Source organism: Ambystoma mexicanum, chromosome 1p, assembly GCF_040938575.1.
Source record: "Ambystoma mexicanum isolate Mex_15411 chromosome 1p, UKY_AmexF1_1, whole genome shotgun sequence".
Lineage (NCBI taxonomy): Eukaryota > Metazoa > Chordata > Amphibia > Caudata > Ambystomatidae > Ambystoma > Ambystoma mexicanum.
In genome coordinates, this window is record NC_090921.1 from 1222828338 (window position 1) to 1222853511 (window position 25174).

At 45.0% G+C, this 25174-nt stretch overlaps 1 protein-coding gene across 1 annotated transcript in view; it reads right to left on the bottom strand.

Annotated features, from left to right (window-relative positions):
- LOC138537374 (trypsin-like) overlaps positions 1-25174 on the bottom strand; it is a 407565-nt gene that overhangs the window by 208146 nt on the left and 174245 nt on the right. The window contains exon 3 of the mRNA XM_069641453.1: positions 8000-8253. Coding sequence (XP_069497554.1) covers positions 8000-8253 — 254 coding nt within the window. The remainder of the gene's footprint in view (positions 1-7999; positions 8254-25174) is intronic.

Sequence of the window (25174 nt, forward strand, 5' to 3'; positions counted from 1 at the left end):
GTGGAGTCGAGCTAAAATCCTAATGTTTTTACCTCCTGAGCTACCTTAATGAGGTTGCCGTGGATTATAAAGGAGGAGTAGTCGGGACCTAATCTTTTTAGGTTAGTGGGGGTACACAAGATGATAAATTATGTTTTATCATCATTCAGGCATAGACCATAAGCCTATCCACTGTGATGCTCTTTTTATTCCTAGTTAGTGTGGTTGGAGCCATTGGGGCAGGTATGGAAGGGGGTCTATTGGTAGAGAGCGTAAATGAGAGTAGGTGGTGGTCAGTCCAGGCTAGCAGTGAAATGGAGAGGATATTGGCCTAGCAGTTGTAATATGCCACCCAATCTAGTATTCTCCTTTTGTTGTGGGTAGGGGTTTTGCTTCTTTGGGTAAGGCCAAGTTCTGTTAAAATATTCGCCGTTGCCAGGGCAGGATGATCTGAAGGGTCATTGCAGCCCAGGTTGAGGTCGCCAAGTAGTAGTACTTGCGATGAGATTTAAAACCCAAGCGGGATTTGTTAGGCTCACGTTAATCTCCATGATACTATTGTGACTTTGCATACAGGATGGGGAGAATAAAACTTAAGCCATACTCTCATTCCTCAACATTGTTTATGACAATGTTTATAGTGTACAATTAGTTTACTATGAAAGGCTAGCTTATTATGTAGTGTGGTTTGCTTCCAAGGCACTGCTATAAATAATTATTTAAGTACATGTAATGTAATGTAAAGCAAAACCTTAATTCATATCTATATAAACTAAACTGGAAAGATGTGCACAGTTGCTTAAATTGTCCACATCCCAGTTTCACCATTTAACCAAAGTGTGTGATCCTGAGCAATCCATTTAATCACATTGGGTCTCATTATAAGTTATAAGGTCTGACCTGGCGGCCGTACCGGCACCCGCGAGCAGAGCATATCGGATGCACCATTCTGAATGGTGCTGGTGCATCCGACTTCCCCATTCCATTCCGGCGCCCGCGAATGGGCAATTACTGGGTCCGGCAGGACTGTAATGACCCAGTAATTGTCAGCATTTTTCAGAAGTTTGGCAGCAGCCTGCCGGTTTTACCGGCACGGCTACCGCCAAACTTATAATGAGGCCCATTGTGTCTTGTATGATGCTCTGTACGTGATTCGGATTCACTTCAAACCTTATGTTAATATATCATGATATAATAGAAAGCCTAATGACTATAACAATAGTGCATTGTAGGTATTTTGCACCACAAACATATTTGCAACTCGGCTTACTTATGGCAACTTATTCGAAAATCACTACCATGGTGCCTCAAAGTATTCAAGACTGATGATGTTCCTTGAAATGTCCTTTTTTGTGAAGTCACTTCTGTTGGTGCAAGCCATATGCAAATTAGGAGGTTTGCATGTATTTTGCCACAGAGCGCCTGGACAGAGCTCTAATAGAGTTTGCTGCATCTGCAATACAATCTGCGTACAAATGCCATCTGCCACTAATATTACCAAAAAAGTAGATTGGGGCTGTAGTGGGCAGTTTGGGTGTGTGAATGAGACTATTACACACACTGCATTTTGTGGCTCACCTCACCCCCCACTCTTGAAATGCTGGATACTCCACTGACCCCAAATGTGATTGTCCAAAAGTGACCCCTCAATAGGGTCAGCCCAAAGCCCAGTCCTCCAACAAACATACATGCAGCTAAGCTCAGTTCGGCATTATGTAATGAGACAGCGCGTGCCTGAGTGGGCACCTCAGCCAGGCTTGCGTTGTCCAATTACAGGATCAATGAATGCGGCCCCTCCCCCCAGCCCTCCCACCAAAAGTTGGGGGGGGACAAAAAGGCATGCCACCAAAGTTGGTGGGGACTTGTCCCCCTGTCTACCCCTATAATTACTCCCATGGAGATTAGCCACAGGGCGGTAGTAGAGCATGTCGGCAGGCATCTGTGGTACACTGGCTATCTAACAGTGAAATCTTTGACCATAGTACAGTAGTCTTGTGAAAGATAAGTAGCAAAGCAAAGGATCCGATGGAGGACAAGGTGCCGCTTGTGAGGCAGGTAAGTGAGGGATATGCGGGCCATTATATATATAACTGCGAATGGAGACTACTAAGGGTAGGTGGAGGGAGGGGGAGAATGTGGTGAGGAGGTAGTTCTTGATAGTTAGGGATGGGATGAAAGGGACAAAGGCGGGTGCATATCGGAAAGTTTTTGATAGAGTCTCACCTTGCTGGTATGTGCAGGTCGGTAGGTCGCAGGGCAGGGGCTAAGTCCAAAAAAGCATAGGAGCTCGTTCCAGCTCGGTCAGGCTCAGTCAGGAGCCTTTTAAGGTTGCCTTTGTAAGGGGCTGGCTAAAGCCTGCCGGTGCCCAGCGATTGGCTGAATGCCAATAGCTAGCAAATCAAATGGCAGATGCAGGTTGGATCGGTGTTGGTGTCGCTTCTGAGATGGCGGTGGCCATCTTGGAGATTCAAACCTCGTGGTTTGCAGAGCTGTCCAGTTAAAGCATCGAATGAAAAAGGATCGAATGCAAAAGGATCGACACAATAGGGCCGAAAACAAAAGGATCGCATTTTTTTTAAATTATATATTTTTTTTGTTTTCGGTATTTTGAGTCGATCCTTTGACCATTCAACCCTTTTTTTCGATCCTTTAACCTATAACCGTTTGCAGATATAGAGCGCATCAAAAAGGCAGCGCAAATGGTAACCCAGCGGTCTCAAGGCTAATGGCTACCTTGCAACTTGAGCAAAGAACAAAGTGGAATTTCGTGGAGACTGACTGACACGATGAGCACTTCCAGATATGGTGCTCCCAATTAAACCCTCTGTCTTACCTCAAAGCATCGGATGGAGAAAAGGAGTGTGGAGCTGCTCGTGCAGCTTGCGGGGGTCAGGAGCTCTGCTCCGACGGCGGACGTCTCGTCTTGATTAAAATATAGCCTCAACAGAATTAGTCTTTTACATTTGACTTCTTGCCTAAAGTCGATTTTCTTACCTTGTGCTCAGGCTGCCTTGGTACCATGATTTGTAGTCTGTAAGCTCCCTATCTCTCTAGTGTACAACACAAACTTCTGTCCTAGCTATCCCACTGCGGTTGTAAACTGCTGTACGAGTAGCAAGTGAAATCCGGTTATGCCGTTTTGCTCATAAATCAGGTTTTCATTTTCTTTTCTGGTCTCCCATCTTGGGGTGGTGGGCTGAATTCTAAATCTGATTTTTCCCTCTTCATCCTGACTCCTTACCACTGCCTTCCATCCAAAAATAATTTAGTTAGCAGATGTTTGGGGGTGAGTGTTACAGGGGGAGTGCTTAACTTGAATGCTATCTGTTGTTTTCAAAACAATAGGCCTCATTACACGGTAGGCGGTAAGGGTTAACGGTCACTGGTAATGGTACCGGTGACCGTTAACCCTTACCGCCTTACTACGAGGTCCCTTAGCGGGTTGGTACTTTAACGCCTGCTTTTAGCAGGCGTTAAAAATCAATCCGCTAAGGGACCTTGGTGCTAATTACGGCACCGCAAATTTGCGGTACAGTCATTAGCACCTTCCCCATTCCCATTATGCCCTATGGAGCAAAAATGGGAATGAGGAAGGGCAATGGTGGAAGGGGGAATTACCGCCCCGCCAACCTTGGAATAGGGCGGTAATTCCCCTTTCCACCAAGGCGGTGACGGTATTTTACCGGCATGGACCAAGGTGCTATTAGTACCTTGGTCCACCGCCTACCGTGTAATGAGGCCCAATGTTTCTTCTGTTTGCTATTAAAGGTTTCTGTAAATTGTGTTAAGAGTTTGAACTAACTGTGTTGTAGGGATCTTTGCATTTGGATTGCCACAACATTGGTGGCTGCTGCCCAATTGTTTGATTTTGCTTTTATTTTTCATTGAACCATAAAATTAATAAATATCATATTGTTACACACTGGCCTGGATCCTAGTCCATTGTGACACATGGTGTTTGTGAAGGTGGCTGCGAGACGGGTTGGAAGCCTACTCAAATAAAAGAACGTGTGGTTGATTAAAGATGAAAACACGTTTTTATTGTGCGTCACATTCATTGTTAGGGGAAGGAGTCTCTGGCTGGAGTGTGCCGTGTTATAAAACCATTGCACTGTGTTGCTTACCATAACTGGTACATTTGAATGGTTTTAGACATTAACCAGCAGCCATAAGATTCCTTTCACAAATTGTATCACTCAACTTCACAGGTTTTTCTAACAGCAACTAGTTAAGGCAGCATTGCTTACAACAGCCTCTGAATTTCTGGGGTTTTGTTGCATTAAAGCATCACCTTAACGTCACTTTAATAAAGCTTTTTTTCAGTGAATTTCAAGGTTTATTTTTAGCTTTGAGTCACTCACCTTACCATTACAACCACTTAACAAAAAAAACGCAGTGCACTTAATCCACATGCCAAAACGACATGCCAGCGTTGCTGGCAGGAACAGGCCGCATGGGGAAAATACCACCTGAACAACCGGAAGCATGCAAAGGAGGGGCAAGAGTGCCAGTATTGCAGATGGACAGGAGAGGGACCCATGGGAAGACAGTGGGTTTGAAGAAGTTCCTTGGCAGTCTTCCGCCACAAAGAATCAATGGTGTGGTGGATGTTTTACCTCCTTGGGAGAGGTGGCAAAGACTCGAGCTGCCCAAACGCATTCCACTGAGTGTGGTACATGCAGCAGTACTTTTTTGGCACAACCTCCATCCACCGCCACACCCACACCTCGGATGTGTCTGCATTACTGAAGGAAGTCCTGTCTCAGGCCCTCCATGAGCAACTTCATGTACTCCTCCTCCTCCATTTCTGCCCGCCCCATCAACAACCTTGTTGAGCAGAGAGTTCATCCCTCCATATCAAAAACAATACTTGAGGCAGTTATTCTGTGCCTTGAACATTCAATGGTCTCCTGTATTTACTGTTCCAAACTCATCCACGTTGGGAGCAATTTCACACTGCCTTTGAGCCGCAATAAAGGCACAAAGAAAAATTGTCCCCTCCCATTATTGTTTCATTATGGTTTGTGGTGATTGGTGGAACAGAACATCGATAAAATAGCGTTTGTTGTTTCTCAACCACCTTTTCTCGTTGAAAAAACAACTATGAATGAATTAGGTACTGAACCCACTTTCCACTGGCATTGTCAATAATAAAATCCACAATTTAATAAAATGACCACCTAACATAATAATTAGCCAACATTGAAAACAGACTTTTGCCACACTACAATCAGTATATTATTGGTCCCTGGAAATATTGCACATGTAGCTCTGGGTCAGTGTACGGATATCTCCAGGGAATACTGCCATTGCAGGGTATCTAAAGGGAATGGCAGGGTTCCTGCCTGGCATGTGCAATGCCGACGAGCCCCGTGTTTGTTGCGGACATTTCATAAAGAACAAAGCAGGATTCCTTCTTCTCCTTCAACTGAGATATAAATTAGGCACGCGGATTTGCACAATTCAACCAGACACATGAGCATCCATTAATAAAATAAACAAACACTTGATCAAAGCATCCCATCTCAGCTCAACACTTCACAATCATCTTTCGCCTCTGCTGAGTATGTCAGCTGTTAACCAGCTCAAGAGATAAGAGCACATCCTAAAATGGAATTGCAGCTCCTTGGCGGAACCACACAAAACGGTCCCAAATAAATGCAGAGTACTGCTTACTTTGTTACTGAAAGTTTCACGTGGATTGTCATCCACCCAAAAAGTGCATGGCTTAACAATGTGGCTTAACAATATATAGATCAACATTTTAGAAACTTCCTTCATTAAAAGAAAAAGTAAAAGGTTTACACATTTTTCATTCACTTAGCTATGCATATTCTAAATATATGTTTGTATATTTTATATTCAACTTCTTATGATTTTGAAATCATTCTGCACTCTAATTGCAAGCCCCAAAGGCCTTCTCCTTCAGGAGCAAATTGACAAGCACTACACTGGACTGACAGCACATGGCACAAAGAAAAGCTGAACAAATATAATTACTTTTAGTTCTAGCATCTCTATGGCACCGTCTGTCCCTGGCCTCTGCAAGCCCTAGGCTCAGCCCGCCATTGAGCTTTCTGCCTGCTTGGTTGTGCTATGTGCGTAATATACTGGGCAGTACAAGGAATACATCTCAAAGGCATCATCAAGTTGAATCAACATGTATGTGGCTCTGGCCTCCTCCACACTTAGCATCCATTCTTTCCAAAGGAGTGGGAAAATAGTTTAAAAAAGAGTTCTCCAAAATGTTAACTAATTAGCTGTGATAAATGCAATTCGTAATGGTCTGTGTTTTAGTATGAAACAATGTGGGGATCACACAGCAGACTACAATATGCATCTAGATTATTTCAATCAGACGGATGAACTGTAATCAGTCTTTCCCATTCCAACCACAGGACAGGAAACAGGAAAAAGTGGTATGCTGTCTAGCCTAATTGCTGCATGTAGTGCATGACATGCCTGGCTTTATCATCCCTTTAACCTACAAGTTATTTGTTTGTGAGAAATAATTTCAGCAAACAGTGCTTGTTGCAGAAAATGTTTCCCCTTACCTACTTCTGTGAACAGCAGGACGAATCTGTTCGTTGCTTACAGCTGTTCTCAGAGAGAAAGCAACACAGCACCTCCAGAGCATACTGTATCACTCATATATACATACTTGTATCCACAAAAAGCCAAATATGCTATAATTTAGGGGTGTTAGCAGGAAAGTGCAAAACTGTGCAAAGTTTGCAAATTTGGTGGTAAAATACACAAATGCCTCATCATGAGTTGGGCGGTAACCCCAGCGGTATTACCACCAGGGTTATTAGCGTTACCGCCAAACCGCTGGCGCTATTAGCGCCGGATCACGGGTTTGGCGGAACGGTAAGTCCCCATTCCCCATTTGGCCCATTCAGGAATTCTCCATTGGGCCCAATGGGGAATGTTCGGTGCTATTACCGCCGGTGGTATTACTGCCGGTGGTAATAGCCCCAAAAATTGGCAAGATCACAACCGATTTGCCCGCAGCTCAGAGCTGGAGGAAAATCCGCCAAGCCTGTGATTTGGCGGAGCCTTAAATTTTAAGGGTTACCGCCAAACTCACAATGAGGCAGAAAGGGTGCAAAGGAGGAGAAAGAGTTTTTCCATACATAGATGAACACTTGGGTCTGAAGCAAAATCATATATCAGCGTGGAGGTCCAAATTCAGTGCACAAAACTAGTAAGTGAAGTGGTGTCTACAAAGTCAGGTGAAATCTTTCGCCACTGATGGGAAGAGAAGGGTTATGACTATCCCCACTCAGATCCCCACTCAGATTTCCACGAGGAAAGCTATATGTTGGGATTGCCAAAACAAGGAAGAAAATACACAATTCAGAGATGATGCAAAAGGTTGAGGCACATAGGGCAAAGCTAGAGGCAGTGACGTGCACAGTGCTCCTGATAAGATTTTGAAGTAGCAGTATTTTATTTAAAGTTGGAAGCAAAATTCTATTTTAACGAGTAAGAAAGCAAGTCCCATTCCCAATGGGAGTATTTTATAAGCGTGCAAAAAGGAGGTTTTAACTATAAAACAGAAATGTTTTTTCAATAAATATTTCTTTGCACCCAGCTAGATAAATGTTCTCCTCTGTGTATCAGGCGGTAACAATAGTAGTTTCTTACTGTGGCACTACTGGCCCAAACAGATCCATGGGGCTGTGTGGGTAAAAGCAGGGGGGCAAGCTTTTTAGTGTTGGTTTTCTGTTTTTTGTTGGGAGTCTTTTTACTCCCTATTTTTCGTATTTGGGAGTATTTGCCAATTTTTAGGGAGGAAAAAGTGGCCAATACACCCCTTATCTGTAGCGCTGGAAATTATAAAGAGACTTAATGAGTAATTCATTTGATTCAGAGAGCGCATACAGTTGTCAGTGGATGAATGAAAACAAGGATTACGGAAGCATTATTGAAAAGAGATTGTATGAGTGAACATGAGTCTTCAGAAAAAAGGAAGCACAGCAAATTCATATTGGAAATTTCTATGGATTATCATTACCTTCAGGACTGGTAAGAGATCCCCATCCAGACACTAAGCAGTTAGTTCCTTCAACCACACAGCTGGTAGCCAGAGGAATTGGCTTTACAAATTCATTGAAGGTAGCAGGTGTTGCAAGTTTGAGCAGCATGATGTCATTTTCATAGGTGTGTAGATTAAAGTCACTATGACGCACAAACTTTGCAGCATAGGTGAATTGTTCTGTTTCTTCATATATCTTCAGGTTGTGCTCTCCCAGCCGTATCTGAAGGCTTCTAAAGGAAAATGCAATACTGAGTTTAGTGCTCGGAAAAAACTCTTTTCATAGATACATTTATTTAAAAGAAATGTTATCTATAGAATTTAAAGAAAAGACAATATGCTATGTGAAATTCACTCTGGCAGACCTCGCCCCCCGTTCGTCTTCCAAGTGTTGAAACTGAGTAAAACGAGCCACCAAGAAATTGATAAGCTTTCCCAGGCACCAAAGGTAGACACATTATTTATGTATTTAGCTCTGCAGAAATGAATAGGGAAACTAGTACAGTATCCTTATGGTTTCACATAATGATCATACAGAAAAGTCAATAAGAAACATTGTGGGCCGATTCATGGAAATGTGTGCATAGATCCCGCAAAGTTTGTGTGGTGAGATCGACTTTGCGAGTCCCTGCTTGCAGAGCTTTTTATGCGCGCTCTGCGTATCCATGGAATGTTTCCTGCAAAGAAACTCTATGTGCAAGTCACAGCCGGAACCCCCCTGTCACGCCCCCCTGCACAGCAGAACTAGGTACTAATAGGTACCTGTGTCTGCTCCTAGGCCGCCAACTCATGCTCCCCGGTACTCCTGTGTGGGGTCCCCCGCAACCAAGCCAGCACCCCAGCAACATTGCGTGGGGTTCCCCCATAACTGTGGACAGCTCCTCACCAAAATGTGTGCCATTTCCCGTAACTCAAGTAATTACCCAGTCAATCTGCACGTGAACCCCCATAAACTGCGCTGCACCCCGCTACTCTGCACATGTGCACCCCTTTCTCCGATGGGCCCCCAAACTGCGTGTATGCACCCCCATATTCCCGATCGGACCTTACCTTGGCACAGTGATTCTCATGCGAATCGGGCCTTACGTCTGCTTTCATGTGGCGGTGTGATCCAGGGCTGTGTGTGCTGATCCCCCGACATGATGTTGCGCAGTCAGTTTCATGAATTAGCTTTGTTGTGCGGAGTTGGGGGCGTGCGATCTTGCGCCGGTCATCCCTCGACACGCCCACATTTTCCCTTGTTTTTCCTCATTCTGCATGTTCCGCCCCCTATGTAGTTCTCTATGTAGGCAAACCCACAGTTTGCAAGGAGTATCGTGTAAGGCCCTTGACCACTAGCAGAGGCGTGCCGAGCCTTTGTGAACTCCCCGCAAGTTCCGGAAAAGTCCAGCTAAGTCGATTCCATGAACGAACAGGGTTTTGCGCGCAGAATGGCCCACAAAGTCACAAATTTTCCTACAAAATATTCCATGAAGCATGCCCCCAGTCAGTTATGTTAGCAATGAGCTCCCTAGCAAAACATCTGACATTGAATCTCACGGTTATACAGTACAGTACGAGACGGCAGCATTTCTGCTCAGCATATACATGTGCATCAGACCATCGCCTTCAGAAGATATTCTCACCCACATGATCCCTGTTCCTATTCTTGGCCGGCAAGTAAGTCTCGTAGGTGCCTTTAAATGTATCGCTAGGCATTGCTGTCCCCCAGCAGAGGCTAACGTAATACCTGTAAAACCTTATGGGCTTCCACTACTTGGGTGCCAACTAATCATATGGTTCACTGCACCACCTCCCCATCTATGGCGGCAGTTGTGCAATGTCTGTTGCTCATGTGAATCCAAGGCCTCTAAGAAAGTGAATAATGTAAGCACTGATGCTACTTGTAGACGCGTTCATGGGAAATATGTTGAATCCGCCCTTTCCAGGAGGTTGTTTGAGTTCCTGGGGGTGTTTTCAGAGACCATTACTATGTAAACATGCATCCGGCTAGATCATGGATTAACCGGTTAAATAAGGAAGTTCACCATTAATACCAGCTCACTGTTTGGCCTGTCGAAATCGATTTCTCTCTTAAATGGGCTGATGAGCGGTGTGTGGCTCTTCATTAATCAATCATTCAATCAATCAATCAATCAATCAATCAATCATCTCAGGGCTGTGGTAAAATGAGTATTCAGTAACAACCTCTGGACTTGTTCCGTTTACTCAAGAAGAGACGTGGATTCTCTGTTAATTGGACAACACATTTTCTCTAGCAGATGAAGGGTGAACGTCTGGAGGTGAAAGGAGGGGAGACTATAGAGCTGGTGAAATAGATTAGCGGGTTAAGCGCTCACTGCTGTGATCTGCAGGTTGCCAGTTCGAATCCTGGAAAGGCCAATTTAGACGTTGATCCTTTTAAAGTCAATAAATGAGTGCCGACTTCGGTTTGGTAATAATTGTATGTTCTCTATACAGCACTTTAGCAAAAGTGCTATGCAAATAACAAATCATTCTTTGGTTGAAAACTATGTCACTATCGTGCATAAAGCAATACTGATTTCGTATTGTGTGGAAATAAGGGTTATTGATCGGGTTCAAATTAATTAGTAATAATAAAGCCTGATCAGCAAACTAACTTGTGCCTTGGCTCTTGCAACAAGGTATTTGTATTACTTAGTTCAAAAGTACTCACTTTCACGAAGACACTGGGGGAGGATATCCATAAACAGCAATGGGCGGACCTCTGGAACACCATTCCAAAAATGACCCGATCAGTCCAAAAAAGAGAAATGTGGCTAAAAATTATCACCCAATGTCACTTTACGCCGGAGAGGTTACACTCCATGTACCCTCGAACAACAAACACATGCTAGAGAGGGTGCAAAGAGGTGGGCACATGGAAGCACATCTGGTGGGACTGCCGGGGGATCAAAGGCTTCTGGTCAGAAGTAAAGTCAGAAATGACGAAGATCTTCCCAGACGTGGATCTACTAGGGGAAAGGGTTTGGCTTTGCGGAATGAAAGATCAGACGGCCAAGAAATTCAAAAAAGCACAATGGAGAAGCTTCATGGGCCTACTCATAGCTGCATGGGCGACCATAGCTCAAAACTGGAAGAAACAAGAACCACCACTGCTATATGCTTGGTTACAAAAACCATTGTCACAATTGACCATGGAAAAGCTCACACACACCATACAGGGATCAAAAGAGGCTTTCACAAAAGAATGGGGAGAGGTTTTGGACTACTTGCAATCAGACTACATGGAGCAATGGTGTCCGCACAACATTAGAATTTCGGACATCTTCAGTTCATAGACATTCCCAGGGAAAAACAGAGACACTTAGAAGAGCTTCCGGGGAGGGAGGGGGGAGGGCAGGTGGAGTGGGGGAACGTTATCAGTTGTTTTTCTGTACTTGAAAATAATAAAAATATATATTTATTTTTAAAAAGTACTCACTTTCTTTAATATAGGCTATTGAATGGTTGAGTCAGCCCTGCTGTTATTCAAACTTGGGTGGACACAAGTGTCAGCAGAGGGCACTTGTAGGCTCAGCCTTTTCCCAAAACGTTGAGCCTACTCTATTAATAATTCCTCTCAGGCAATGGCCCCCTCCCAATAAGGGAACACTGTTTTTAATGTGGTAATGTTCTTTAGAGCCATCCGATGACTAGGCTGAAGTTTGATCCTTAATATGTTACATCCAGTGCATTGTAAATGACAGATAACAGATATTATTGCTAAATAAATGATATTCATGGTATCAACTGTGTAAGGAAGAAAGGGAGAAATACGCCTTCCAGAATATGGACATATGCATTTAAGGTCCACAAATGTCTGTGGAGGTCATTATGTATATAGATATCCCAATCAGCCCTGGTAGTTCGCTACCTGGAGAGAAAGCTCGGTATAGGCCAAACACTGTATATGGTGACAACGAAGCAAGATAACCTTATGTTAAACTCTGTTTATGGATCTTGCCTAGTGGAGTTTTAATGAGTATGATATGACAGGTTATTTATAACGTGCTTAATACCCAGAGGTTTCTAAGCGCAGACCCAAAGATCGAACCTGTGGTGTTCTGTGTACTCTTGCTTCCAAAGCGAGAATGTTGCCCCTGAGCTATCCTCCCGAGTAAATGGAATAATGGACACTCTGATAGATGTACCCATAGCCGAGTGATCTGTGAAGACATTCATCATCTGTTTTCTTTTGTGCCATCTGTGCATAGTCTCAAATACCTTTCTCTTGTGTTTAAAATTAGCAATATTAGGTTATCCCCACAGAAGATTGCCTTGCGATTTTTAACTGAAAGTGAATCAACTTTTTGGGGAATTTCTCAATTCTTGAAGAGGGCATGGATATTGCATACTATTGTTTCATATGATTGGGCATTTTGATGAATATTACAAGTGAAATTGTATAGAATACACTTTAGCTACTATATTTAAATTCAAGAGGATTGTTGTATTTAAGCTACTTGTATTTGAAAATGATGCCTTAATTATTTTAGCATGATTGCTATGTGTTCATTGTGTAATTGATTTACAGCATCTGATGTTATGGTACTTTTACCAAGGTAAATCAATTTGACTACCCACTTGCGTCCCCTGTGTTCACTCTTGTGTAACTGCAAAAATCACCAGACGACCTCAAACACCACTGACCAGCATGACGTAATGTAACTGACACGGGCTGGACTTCACACAAACAAAAATGAACCCAGATTATACCACAACATACATCAAACAAGCTACACTAATCACTTCATCAACAAGCATGCAGCATCTCGTTCCCAGAGGGATATTACTTTATGTATTCCAACTCTCACTCGACTACCCTTAGCCCATCTATAACCCCCAACAAACCAACTGCTCTCTACACCCTTCCACCTTCAGCCACACATGAACATCGGCCACTGACAGCCGTCACAACCCTAACCGCTTGCAACAGCCTCTTTCTAAATCTGCCCGCATCTACTCTCTGCCCTCTGCAACTCATCCAGAACAGGACTGCAAGACTTGTCCTTGGCCTCAAGCCCAGGGATCGTATCTCTCCAGGACTGAAATCTCTGCACTGGCTCCCATTGGCTGCGAGGATTAAGTTCAAAACCCTCTGCATCGTCCACAAGGCATTCTGGGGCCTGTGGCCTCAATACCTCCAACTCTCTCTTCCTAAATATCTTCCATCTCGAGGCCTTCGCTCATCCGCCTCCAACTCCCTCAGGGTCAGTCGCTTCTCCAAGCAACGAGTTGGGGCTAGATCTCTTTCTTTGGCTGGTGCCTCCCTCTGGAAGAGCCACCCTGGCTCCCTTAAACTTGAGGAGAAACATCTGTGGTTCTGGAAGCACCTCAAAGCCTTTCTCTTTGCTTCTGCTTTTTCCCCTTCTCTCCTCTGCTGACCTCCTGGCTGTAACCGGAACTGCACTGGCTACCTGGACAACCTCTGATCTCGGGCCCAGGTCCCTCCCCCGTCAGCATCAAACACCCACACTGCCCACCTGGCAACTTCGCACTTGGGGATTGTTTCTGTATCCCTACAGTCCCCCTACCAGCCTGTGACACCTTATGTCTGCATGTACCCTGCACTTGCCACTTGCTGGCCATTACTTACTTATTGTTAATATCTTTTCCCATGTACTGCACTGGCCCTGCCCCCTCCCCACACGCTTGCGCGATCTGAATGACACCTGGCCTAGTAGGATCATTGTCTGTCCTCCCTCTGTTCCCCTCCCTTGCCTCGTCGCCCCTTGAAAAACCTGTGTATAGGCGCGTTATATCAAAGACTCTTGGAGTAAAGCTCCTCCCTTCAGATCTATCACACTCCAGATTTACAGGCAACAGTGCCCTAAGAAATCTACAACCTTTCAGTAATTACCTCTTGCCTATGGATAATACATTCCCAAATTACTCCACTAATCTCATAGTAGCAGAGGCGTAGACAGGGTAGGGCCTGTTCTTGCAAGGCCCACCCAAAATCTGTAAATGTCCACTCAGCAGTGCTGTGTGGGCATTTACAGATGTTGATGTTGCTGCGGTGGGCTCAACTACATTAGCTTCAGGACCCACTTGTTAGACAATTCTGGCAATGCCTCTGGATAGTAACACGCCGACACACAGGAGCAGCGTACTTCTGATCTGCACTCATCAACACCACAGGATTCACATCTCCCTTTTCCACTATCCCACTAACAGCCGCCCCCAGTCCTCCTTTACACAGCCACATAAGTTATGGCCAGTACATGGCTGCTTTACAAGACCAAATCATTATTATTATTGTAATCCTCTCCCTCATTGTTAGGAAATCCATTGTTTAGTGGCTACATTCAGTCTGTATCACTCCTTTACATACATACTTACAAAGATAAATGTTTTATCTTCTGCCACACAACAGAAAGCTACATGCAGAATAACTACTGAGTATACAAATCCTGAAGCTAGTAATTCAGACAGACCGCTGCCCATTTTACTCAAACCAAATACTTCATTCAAACTTTTGTTTCATAATAATGGCCAGTTGATGAGCAGGTTCAAGTGGATCTAGGTCACCTGCTATAAGACCCGCCCACCTGTCAATCACTTTAAACTGTTGGTACCTTCCTGGTTGTCGCTCTTTTTCTCATTTAAGCATCCCTCCAGCCTCTTTTCCTTACAGTTGGTGAGCAGGTGCAAGTAGACCTAGGTCACCTGGCCTAAGCACCACCCACCTTCTTAGCCCAGCCTCTTGCTTTCTGCCTTTCTGCTCTAAACTTTTAGATCAAGGGCGTCTTTCACCCGGATGCCCAAAACGAAGTGCAGACAAAGAAAAGGGCAATTCCGGTTTGTACCTGTTTGGACCAGGAGGACCCAGGGCCCGAAACACTGATTAGACAGCTGTTAAGCATGCACCAACATGTGTTTTCTCCCTCTGTCCCCACAGGACATGCCCACTATCATCCGGCAACATCAACTTCTTTGGTGCTGGGGTGAGGACAGGTGCTCCATGGTACACTAAGTTGCGCATTTTTAAAAGTCGTATTTTCGAACTGCAGCGCATGTGTGCCCTCTCCCACCCCCCCTTTGTCCCAATTGTTTCCTTGTTTGTTGGCCCATACGAGCTCTCATTGGTTGTTGGGCCACCCAAAGCACACCATGCCATGGCAGCCCCCCCGACCAAGGATCAGAAGCTAAGAACAGCTTCTGTGGTGTCTGCCGGTGTCCGCCGTGGTAGCACCTAGCTTGCAGCCATCGACCTGCTGCGACTGATCAGGTAAGTCAAATCTGGGTGTGTTGCATTGCGCTGTGCTCAAAAACGTAGCCTTTTTCCCGTTCTAGGAAAATAGAATCTGGCTGTGTTGTGTTGTGCTCAAAACGTAGCTTTTTTCCCCCTTTTTGAGAAAGTCGAATCTGGGTGTGTTGTATTGTGCTGGCCAAGTGCGTTCCCTTACTTCTCTAGCCATGTGCACTCCCTCAGATCGTAGGTCCCTGCATCCTGTTCCGTTCCCCCTCCTGCATTTCCCTTCCTTCCTCTCGCTTCTCAGCCCTTCCCCCTACAATCTATTGTGTACTATTCTGACATTGTCTAGTGTTGTACTGTTTTTCTGGCATTACTTTGCATTGCCTGCATTGTTCTTCTAGGTTCCTGTTGTGTTTTGGACCTTGTTGACTTTATTGACTTTGTGTTTGCTCTCTACAGTTCTTGAAATCGTGCTGCTATCCACGGTTTGTGGCATCACATTGCAGTTGCCTGCATTCTTCACTTCTAGGTTCCCTGCTGACCTCTGTGTTTTGCTTTTGGTCCTGTATTGCATCTTAATTCTTTACTTCCAGGTTCCATGTTGTGCTTTGTGCTTTGCCTTGGTTCTGTACTACATCTGCATTCTCTACAGCTAGGTTCCCTGTTGTGCTCTTTTCTTTCTGATGGTTCTGTACTGCATCTGATCTGGAGGTCCGATATTCATATTCTTTGTTGTGCCCCCCTTTCTTTTGTGTCCCCCTTTGACTCCCTCCTGTCTGCCCCCCCCACCTGCACAACCTCCTCTGCCCCCTCCCAGGCTCCCCTCTCCCTAACTCCCTCTTTCCTTTCTGCACCCCCTATGGTGCTCTCTGTCTCACCTATCTTTTCTAACTGTTTTTCTATCGACTATCCTATCCCTATCACTAAGTCTGGCTGGAAGAATCTCAAAAGGGACATCATGTTCTCCAACCCAGGCCTCCCTATCACGGATACCTATAATAGTGCTTACTTCAGACAGACTCCTAGCAACATACTCTTTGTCATTCCCTCTCCAGACCTATGGACCCCCCATGTGGTCTCCGTTCTCTCTCCTGTTTCCTCTTCTCTCATTAATGGTGGCACCCGGTGGGAGGCCCTCCTGGCCCCCTTCCAGTCCTCTAAGACCATCATTAATCTCTACTTAAATGGCAACGTTTTGGTCCAGAGCCCTCAGGCCAATCACCCCCTCTTTGATAGATACTTCCCATGCCTTATCAACTTCCTTTCCTCTCCTGCTATCCCTTCTTGTCCCTCTCTGGCTCCTCTGCCACCTCCTTCCTTTGCGACCTCTTCAAATGTGGCAACCTGCTCCACATCGCTACTCTCAAATCTCGCTCAGCTGTCAAACACTCCTCTGACATCTGCCATCTCCTGGAGGGGCTTGATTTGGATGTGGTTGGTTCACGGCCAGCTCAGTCACGAGTTTTGACACTCTCCTTCCGGATGGCTATAAGATCTTCTCCGAACCAAGAACCAGCTATGCTGGTGGGTGGTAGCCTTGATTTTCGTGGAGTGGATCCCTGCTTCTATCATTCCAATGCAGCACTTCTTCTCCTTTGAATGCCTGGTCTGCAGGCTCTCTGTCTCTCCTGGCCTCTCTCTCACTGTGGCCACTATCTACAGGCTGCCTGGCTAGGCTGTCCTCTTCCTCTCTGAGTGCGCTGACTTCTACTCCTTGCCTCTATCTCTCAACTTCTCCTTCTCAGAGAGTTGAACATCCACCTGGATTCTAGCAGCCTTCTTCAGTGCTCTTTTGCAACCTCTGCAATTCCCTTTCTCTCTCCATTCTTCCCTCTGGCCCAACTCACTCTGCAGTGCACACCCTGGATGTTCTGATCTCCTCAGACCTCCCCTTCTCTAACCCTCTCACTACTTCTCTCTCTTGGAGTAATCACTTTCTCCTTTCTTCACACCTCTCTCTCTCTTCCCTGCAGGTCAAGCCGATAACAGCACTACTACCAACCTACTTGGTCATCCGACCATTGAAGCATGTGTCAGTTGAGGCTTTCGCCGCTACTTTCGCTCCTCCTCCTGCACCTTTGGCTGACTCCCATCCTGACACAGCCTGCTCTAACCTTCATCTCTCTATCTCTAACACTCTGGATGTCCTTTCCCCTGAAATGAGGATCCACTTGAAGCCAAAATCCATGTACAACTCTTGGTATAAATTTGGCGCCCCTGCCTTAAAACAAAAGTCTAGGGCAGTGGAGAGGAAGTGGCCTGCCACCTGCTCCAGAGGCAGTACAGACTCTCTGTCCTCTCTAAGAAGAGAGCCTACATCCAAGCCTGCATCTTGGACAAACTTTTCAAAATCTGCAAGCAGCTGGCCAATCCTGCTGCAGTATCTACCTCTCATGTTCCCTCCCTATGCAGAGGTAGAGTATCTACCTCTGCATAGTCTTGGCCTCTCATTTCACTACTAAAACTCATGACTCCCAGTCCACCTTCTCTTCCTCTCCCTCCTCTTCCTCTACAACTCCTGCCCTGGCTGAGGCCGTCTCTGCTACTCCTTTCTCTTCCTTTCCCCTGTTCACACATGATAATGTTTCTAGACAGGTCTGATCTATGAAAGTCTTGTCAAAGCAGGTTCTCCCCTGCTCATCCAGAAACATTGAGGACCACATCAACACCCTTGCTCCAGCCTTGGCCAATGTCTACAATCAATCCTTTGCCACTAGAACTTTCTCCTCCCCCCATCAGCACTCTCTTGTGCACCCCCTTCTAAAGAATCCCTCATACAATACTTCCTCTCCGGCTAACTATCGATTGATCTCCATCACTCCTTTCCTGGGCAAACTCTTGGAAAAGCTGGCCATCTCCCAGCTTAATCTAAATACTGAATCTGTTGTTTGCCCACTTGACCACCAGTCTGGGTACCGAGCTGCCAGAAGCAAGAAACCTGCTCTCCCGAACACCTGTGATGACTTGCTCTCCAATCTTGGCTCTAATCCCCCTTCTTTCCTCATTTCCCTCGATCTATCCTCTGCTTTTCTCATGGTCAACCATGCCATCCTGCTCAATTGCCTGTGCAACATCCTTGGTATTTCTGATAAGGCCCTGGTCTGATTGACCTCCTTGCTCACCGACCGACCCTCTCAGGTCCAAGGGGGGTCTTTCCTCTCTTCTATCTCTCTCTCTACTTGTGGTGTTCCCCAGGGGTCTAACCTCTCTCCCTGGCTCTTCAACCACTACCTAACACCTCTTGGCCACTGCATTGCTACTTTCTGCACCAATATTCAATGTTATGTGGATGACACTCAGCTCTCTTTCAGGCTCCCCTCAACCGCTTCTGCTTCTTCTCTCATACCAGACTGTCTGGCCACAATTCAGGAATGATGTGCCACCTTTGATCTCCGCCTTAATGCCAGTAAGACTGATATCCTCCTCATTGGGGCACCCACTCCCTCCTTTCCTCTCTCTTTCTCTCTCTGGTCGCCCACTCTGGACCCTTTTCCTGCTCCTTCCTTTGAGACTACCCCTCTCCTTCTTTCCTCACATCTCGGATGTCTCTAAGAAGTCAAACTATCAGCTGCACCTCCTCAGAGGTATTCTTCCTTTTCTCACTTTCCCCCAGAAGCTCACTCGCTCTAGAGCTCTGGTCCTCTCTAGGCTGGACTATTGCTAAATCTTCCTGCCTCTACTCTTCACCCTTTACAACTTATCCAGAACAGGACTGCAAGACTTGTCCCTGGCCTCAAGCCGAGGGATCGTATCCCTCCATCTCAGAAATCTATTCACTTGCTCCCTGTGGCGCAAGGATCAAGTTCAAGACCCTCTGCATCGACCACAAGGCTTTCTGAGAACACTCTACCTCCACTTTTCTCTTCCAAAACATCTTCGTTCTCGAGCTCTCCGGTCATCCACCTCCAACTCTCTGAGGGTCAGACATCTCCAGGCAGAGAGTTGGGGCAGATCTATCTCCTCAGCTGGGACCTCCCTCTGGGATAGCCACCCTGCCGAGAAGAGCCACCTCCAGTTCCAGAATCAACTCAAGACCTTTTTCCTTCCGTTTTCTCTCTTCCTTTACCCTGCTGATGCACCTGACTGCTCCACACAATGGTCACCTGGTCACCCCCTGAACCCAGGCCGATACTCCTGCATGTCCAGTTGCCCTTGCACTGCCTCTGGGCTGCTCTCCAGCACTTAAGGTTCTGTATCTGCAACTCTACAGCCCCTTCTCTCTGCACTTATGAACCACCCACTGGCTGCACTTGTGAGTTAACTGCACTTCCCGCTTCCCCTCCCCCTGACACTTCTCCCCTTCCCTCTTCCCTGCACTTGCACGATCTGAATGACACAAGGCCTAGAAAGATTTTTGTTGAGTCCTCCCTTTGTTTTCCCCTCCTCGTCTTGTCACGCTTAGAAACACTTGTGTTCAGGCGTGTTATAAATGACACATATCATATCATATACTGAAAGTTATCTCCCAGATCAAGTTCTGTAAGTCAAGCTTTCGGAAGTGCATGCCAATTTGCAATACTATACAGTTTATAAATGCAGAATTATAAGTATCCGAATGCCATGTAATGTGAGTCTAAAAGTAAAGACAGGTTTATTTTTTCACACCTGGTATCCGACAACTTGAGCTCCTCTTGAATGAGTTGTACTACTTTCAAGGCATTACGACACTAGAAGAGTTTTGAAACAGGCATGCATCTTGATTGCAGGCATACGATTTAACAAAACAAGTAAATGTGCACTCGTATCAGCTGCCAACACCCACATAGGACATGTATTCAGGCCAAGGCACCTATGATTTTGGGTATGTGAGCTGTACCATACAACCTCTCTGGGATGCATTGATGACATCTCGGGTGGTAGAGAATGCAATGTCATCAGAGCATCTGGGGTATGATGAAGAAGGCTATATAAGACCTGGGCAAGGCCACAAGAGAATGCTGGCTGTGGCCTACTCTGAACAATTCTGAGTGCTGGAATGTGCCAGCGATGCAGAAATGCAGTTCAGTAGAGGGAGCATGGCTGTAGATCTCCCTCTATCAGCTGCACAATATACATAACAGTGTTTCTGTCAAAGAAATACAAGGTGATCATGTGTTGGCTGCATCTGTTCTTGTGGATGGTCTCACACTGGGGATGCGACTCTGCATCCAACTACTGTAGTAAGGTTCTCCAAAGCAGGATCTGTTGATGTAGGTTTCCATCAAACAGGATCATGACATCAGCAATGTGAAGGACATATCTCCACCTGGCTGCATGGTTCTCTATCTTGTGCTGGAATGGTTTCTGCATGTTTTTCTATGCACTGGGATTTAATCGGTTGCAATTGTGTGTGTGAGTTGGCCTCATCTGGGACTTTGCTTCCCAGAAAGCACATTTTGGAACTATTTTGGATCTTATTTAGGTGGTATTGAGACTCATAATTATGCAGTAACTAGTGCAACCCATTTTCTACCCCTAGTATTAGCCACATGATGTATTGCACAAATACTGTCTATGTTAAGTTCATCCACTCTGCGCATGCACCATATGTGAATACTGCGTGTTTTACCATTACTGCACAGCTCATAACGGGGCCCCTAGTGTCAACATTCCACAACAGTGAACGTTCTAACCTATAAATGCTGTGTGTATGACAGGTGACAGTGACATGTTGCCATCAGAGTGGAAGATCAAAATGGTGAACAAGGAGACTATGCACGCATGCATTTATACATGCAAACGTTCAATCTGAAGACACAAGAATGAGAAATAAAATACAAATTTTAATCAGAAAATCATATCTTAATTGTATGCTGAAATGTGATTTGAAAACGTTCTGTAGGGAGGCCAAGGAATGATAAATGTGACAACAGGTTGTGCTTAATCTGAAAAAAAGGTTTATTGATGTGGTTCTCAGGGTAGGAGTTGGGACAAATGAGTATATGAACTCAGGATGTCTCGGGAGGATAGCTCAGGTGCAATGTGCTCGCCTTGGAAGCAAGACAACATGCACCAACAGAGGTTCGGGTTAGTCACCTCTGTGTATTAAGCACGTTATAAATAAGCTATCATAGCATATCTACAAATAAAAAGAGATGCCCAAATCTAAACACTGCCAGGGCATGAATACAATACATTGAGGGATTCTCCCAGTGTCCGCCATCTCCAGTGGCGTATTTTCAAAAGGAAAGTTTGTACCCAGGTCATATGCTCATTATTCTATAACACAACGTCAACACTATGAGGCCAACAAAGAGTTCTGAAACCTAGGCGCATTAAGTCTGTAGCCTCCTGGCTAATCCCTAAATCAAAAGACATGTGTGCCTAGGCTTGGCCAATAAAAGACTTCATAAATGATATGCCACACATGTCATCCCTAGTCTCAAACACAAATGAAACAATCTTTTCATCTTTTCCTGGGAACGCTCTTCCAGGGTTTACTCACAGCCTGGACCCCGCCCCTGATGCTCTTCCTGCTGTCTCTTTGATCCTTTGGGTCCCTCCCAGCTTCCTTGATTCCCAGGCTCTTCCTTCATTCCCATCTTCTTCCATGAACTCTCAGCCTCTATCACTGAGTCACTGCATATAACTCCAATCTCCAGTGCTCAACCTGACTGGTCACTTCCATACAATTACAACCAGCCCAGGCCTTGCAAGTCTTGTAATAAGCTTGATTTCTGTGCTCACTCGGGTTTACCCCAACATTTTGAGGAAAAGAAAGGTCGAAAGCCGACCTCATATAAAAATTCAAAGCCCATAATAACTAACAAGGGGAGCAAGTTTTGCAGGAGTGTCCCCCGCTGCTCTAGCTCTGTGTTATGGGCTACAGGAGTTGCAGGCGTGTCCCTTGAATACATTAAATGGCCAGTGGGGGGTGGGGAACAAAATCCCCAAAACTGCAATTACAAAATGTGAACAAGTGGGCTTCGTAATTTTGTAATTCAAGCTTTTTGGGATTCGGTTTTATAACGTAGATCCGTTCACTCACACAGGTCCTTTCCAAGAACTTTCTTGCCAGCTTTCACTTGATCATGCCTCACCAGGACCCGAGAATGTTTAATGTATCAGGCTTCACTGTGACCTGAGATTTAGAGATCACTTTCTCAAGTCTCACAAACACCCGGGGTTCAGCATTCAAACTGTCGGGTCTGTCCATTACCTGGGGTTCGATATTTACTTCATCAGGTTTCACCAAAATCTGGGGTTCAGCATTCACTTTGTCATCGGGCTCCAACACCTGGTGCCTCAATGTTTCCTATACCCGTTTTCCTCCTGCAACCGAGTCTGGCGTTGTACCCTTGCATGATGGATCAAATAACCAACAGTTCCCTCATCAGAATGACCCGTTTTCTTCATATAGCACTCTCACTGCTCCTGCAGAAAGCAGCAAGGACGCATCCTGTTATATTCACTGTGCTGTGGATTCTACTCCAGATGTTGAGCTTAGTGGGCTTTTTCAGCCCCTTTTGAATTGCCTGTGCACTAAAGGACGTTGCACAGATTATTTCGAAGTGAAAGCATGTCTACGCCAAGGGTGTGTACTGGCCCACTTACTATTTTCATCCTAGATCAATGGGCTACGTAAAACCCTGGTGCAGGCCACCCCAATTGTGCCAAAATTGGGGGACGGATCACTGCCAGTCCTAGCATATGCTGATGATAGAGTGCTGATTGGACACCACGAGCCCTACAACGCCTCATCATGGTGTACACAGAATGTATGATTAATTTAGATCTCATAGTCAAAGCTTGTAAGTACACACTGATGGTATGTCATCTAAAAGAACTCACCCCAGGATGTCAGAAGTGCATAGCAACAAGGTGATAATACAGAGATTTAGTGAATTTGATTATTTGGGGATACGCTTCACCTCTGTCCTTGAAACCAACTGTGAATGTGGTGAACAAGACAAATAGGTTCCAGCAAGCATTGGGTGGTGTAAAGGTTCATGAATATGTCAAAAGAGAACCCCTAGATTTGATTAAAAAAAGGATTTTCTGGCAAAGTAGGAGCAATGGTCAAATATGGAGCTGCGTTATGGGGATACGGGAGTATGCACCATATCCAAGTGATTTTAAATGATTTTCTTAAAAAATCCTAGGGTTACCGCAGTCAGACCCAACCTCCGGCACTCACCTGGAGTTGGGCATGTCTTTTTAGGCAGACGACATGGCAGCCAAATGAATTCTGCATTGGTTTAGAATTTGGGACCAATCCCAAAGCTGTTTTGACTTAATCTCTCGTTACATACATTATTGATAAAAACCGACGCCTAGGGAATACCCTGGCTGTCCTTTTTCAAAGCACCACTGCTGAAACTTTATGTGACTGTGCCCACTTTGTTGAATGCATCTGTTGCCTCTCATTTGAAAAAAAAACAGGATTATCGGTTTTGATCGGGAATCATGTGAAACACAAAATACAAAAGATATTAAACTGAAGACCGACACTATTCAAATATATCTCTCAGGCAAATACCGAGAGAGGGGGGGGGGAGGAGAGAGAGAGAGAGAGAGAGAGAGAGAGAGAGAGAGAGAGAGAGAGAGAGAGAGAGAGAGAGAGAGAATAACCAGCGCGAGATCTGATTCTACCTTTGAGAAGAATGTATCCTCAATTTTCTAAGCACCATTCATTTATAATCAGATTTCGGTGTTTGCATGTAAGTCTGTGATTCATGTAGATGTATTTATTTTAGCGCCATGGTTGACGTATCTGTAGTAATGATGATGGGTTTATTATATACGTTGTTGTTTTTATGGAACAATGGTTCCGAAGTAAGTATATTCAATGTAGTAATTAAAAAATAATTTGTTGTAAAACAAGACACAAATTGTGCTGAGATTGTTTCCCAGAGCTGATGATTTTTAGAGCACCCCCCCCCCCCTTTTTGTTGGTAGGACTTACGTTTTGGGTTTAACTTTCTGGAAATTCAATCCTTTCTTTCCAACTCCCAGACATGCAGAGCACACCTTGAAGGCCTTATTGCCTGTGTGCAACATAGAGCCTGTGCATGGGTCAGACCACATCAAGAACATAGGCTCACACAGGTAATGGGTACACATGTGGCATTACAGAAGTGGGTTCAAGGCCCCTTCTTTGTTATGTATATGAGTGCATACAGCACACGGTACCATTTGCATAGGGGGAATGCATTAATTAATGACGTCCGATGTCTACAATCTATCCCAAAAAAACAAAAAAAGAGCTAATTGCTTCTAGTCAAGTTCAGTACTAATGTCAATGTATTATGGGAGCCATGTATGATAGTCATTCCGTTTTTCTGTTGAGCCTTTCAAATTATTATAAGGAGCACTTGCCTGATGTGCATGCTGGCACTTCTCTAGAGAGGGCAGAACCTGCATGTTAAGAGGCTATGCCTGTTTGGTCTCCCACCATGCGGAACATATGGGAACATAGTAGGAGTCTGGAGACCAAACAGGCGCTGGAGAAACCTCATATAAAAGAACATGGTTCTGGAAAGGATGCTGAGGGGGCTTTAATGAAGAACCACCTTGACACAAACAGAGGCTCTAGAAAAGCAAATCCACACAAAAATGTGATTGTAGCACTACATACACATGAACAAATATGAATGCTCTTAAAAAAAATGGACAACTGTCAAAAAAACAGCACTGTCCAGTCACTTGTTGAGTTGACAAAGGCAACATAGAGGAATTCGTATCATAACAGGTAGACTTGTATAGTAGCGGCAAGGCGATAGCCACCGAACATCATGTTTTAGCATTATGCCTGCATAACTGTTGTTGAGTTTTTTGTTTTCCTTTTTTTGCTGAAGTTGATTTTTGTCATTAATCTTGTGAGATATAACATGGCGTGTAGATCGATTCACAAACACAGTCATGTAGCAAAAAGACAGGGCCTCATTACACGGAAGGCGGTAAGGGTTAACGGTCACCGGTAATGGTACCGGTGACCGTTAACTCTTAACGCCTTACTACGAGGTCCCTTTGCG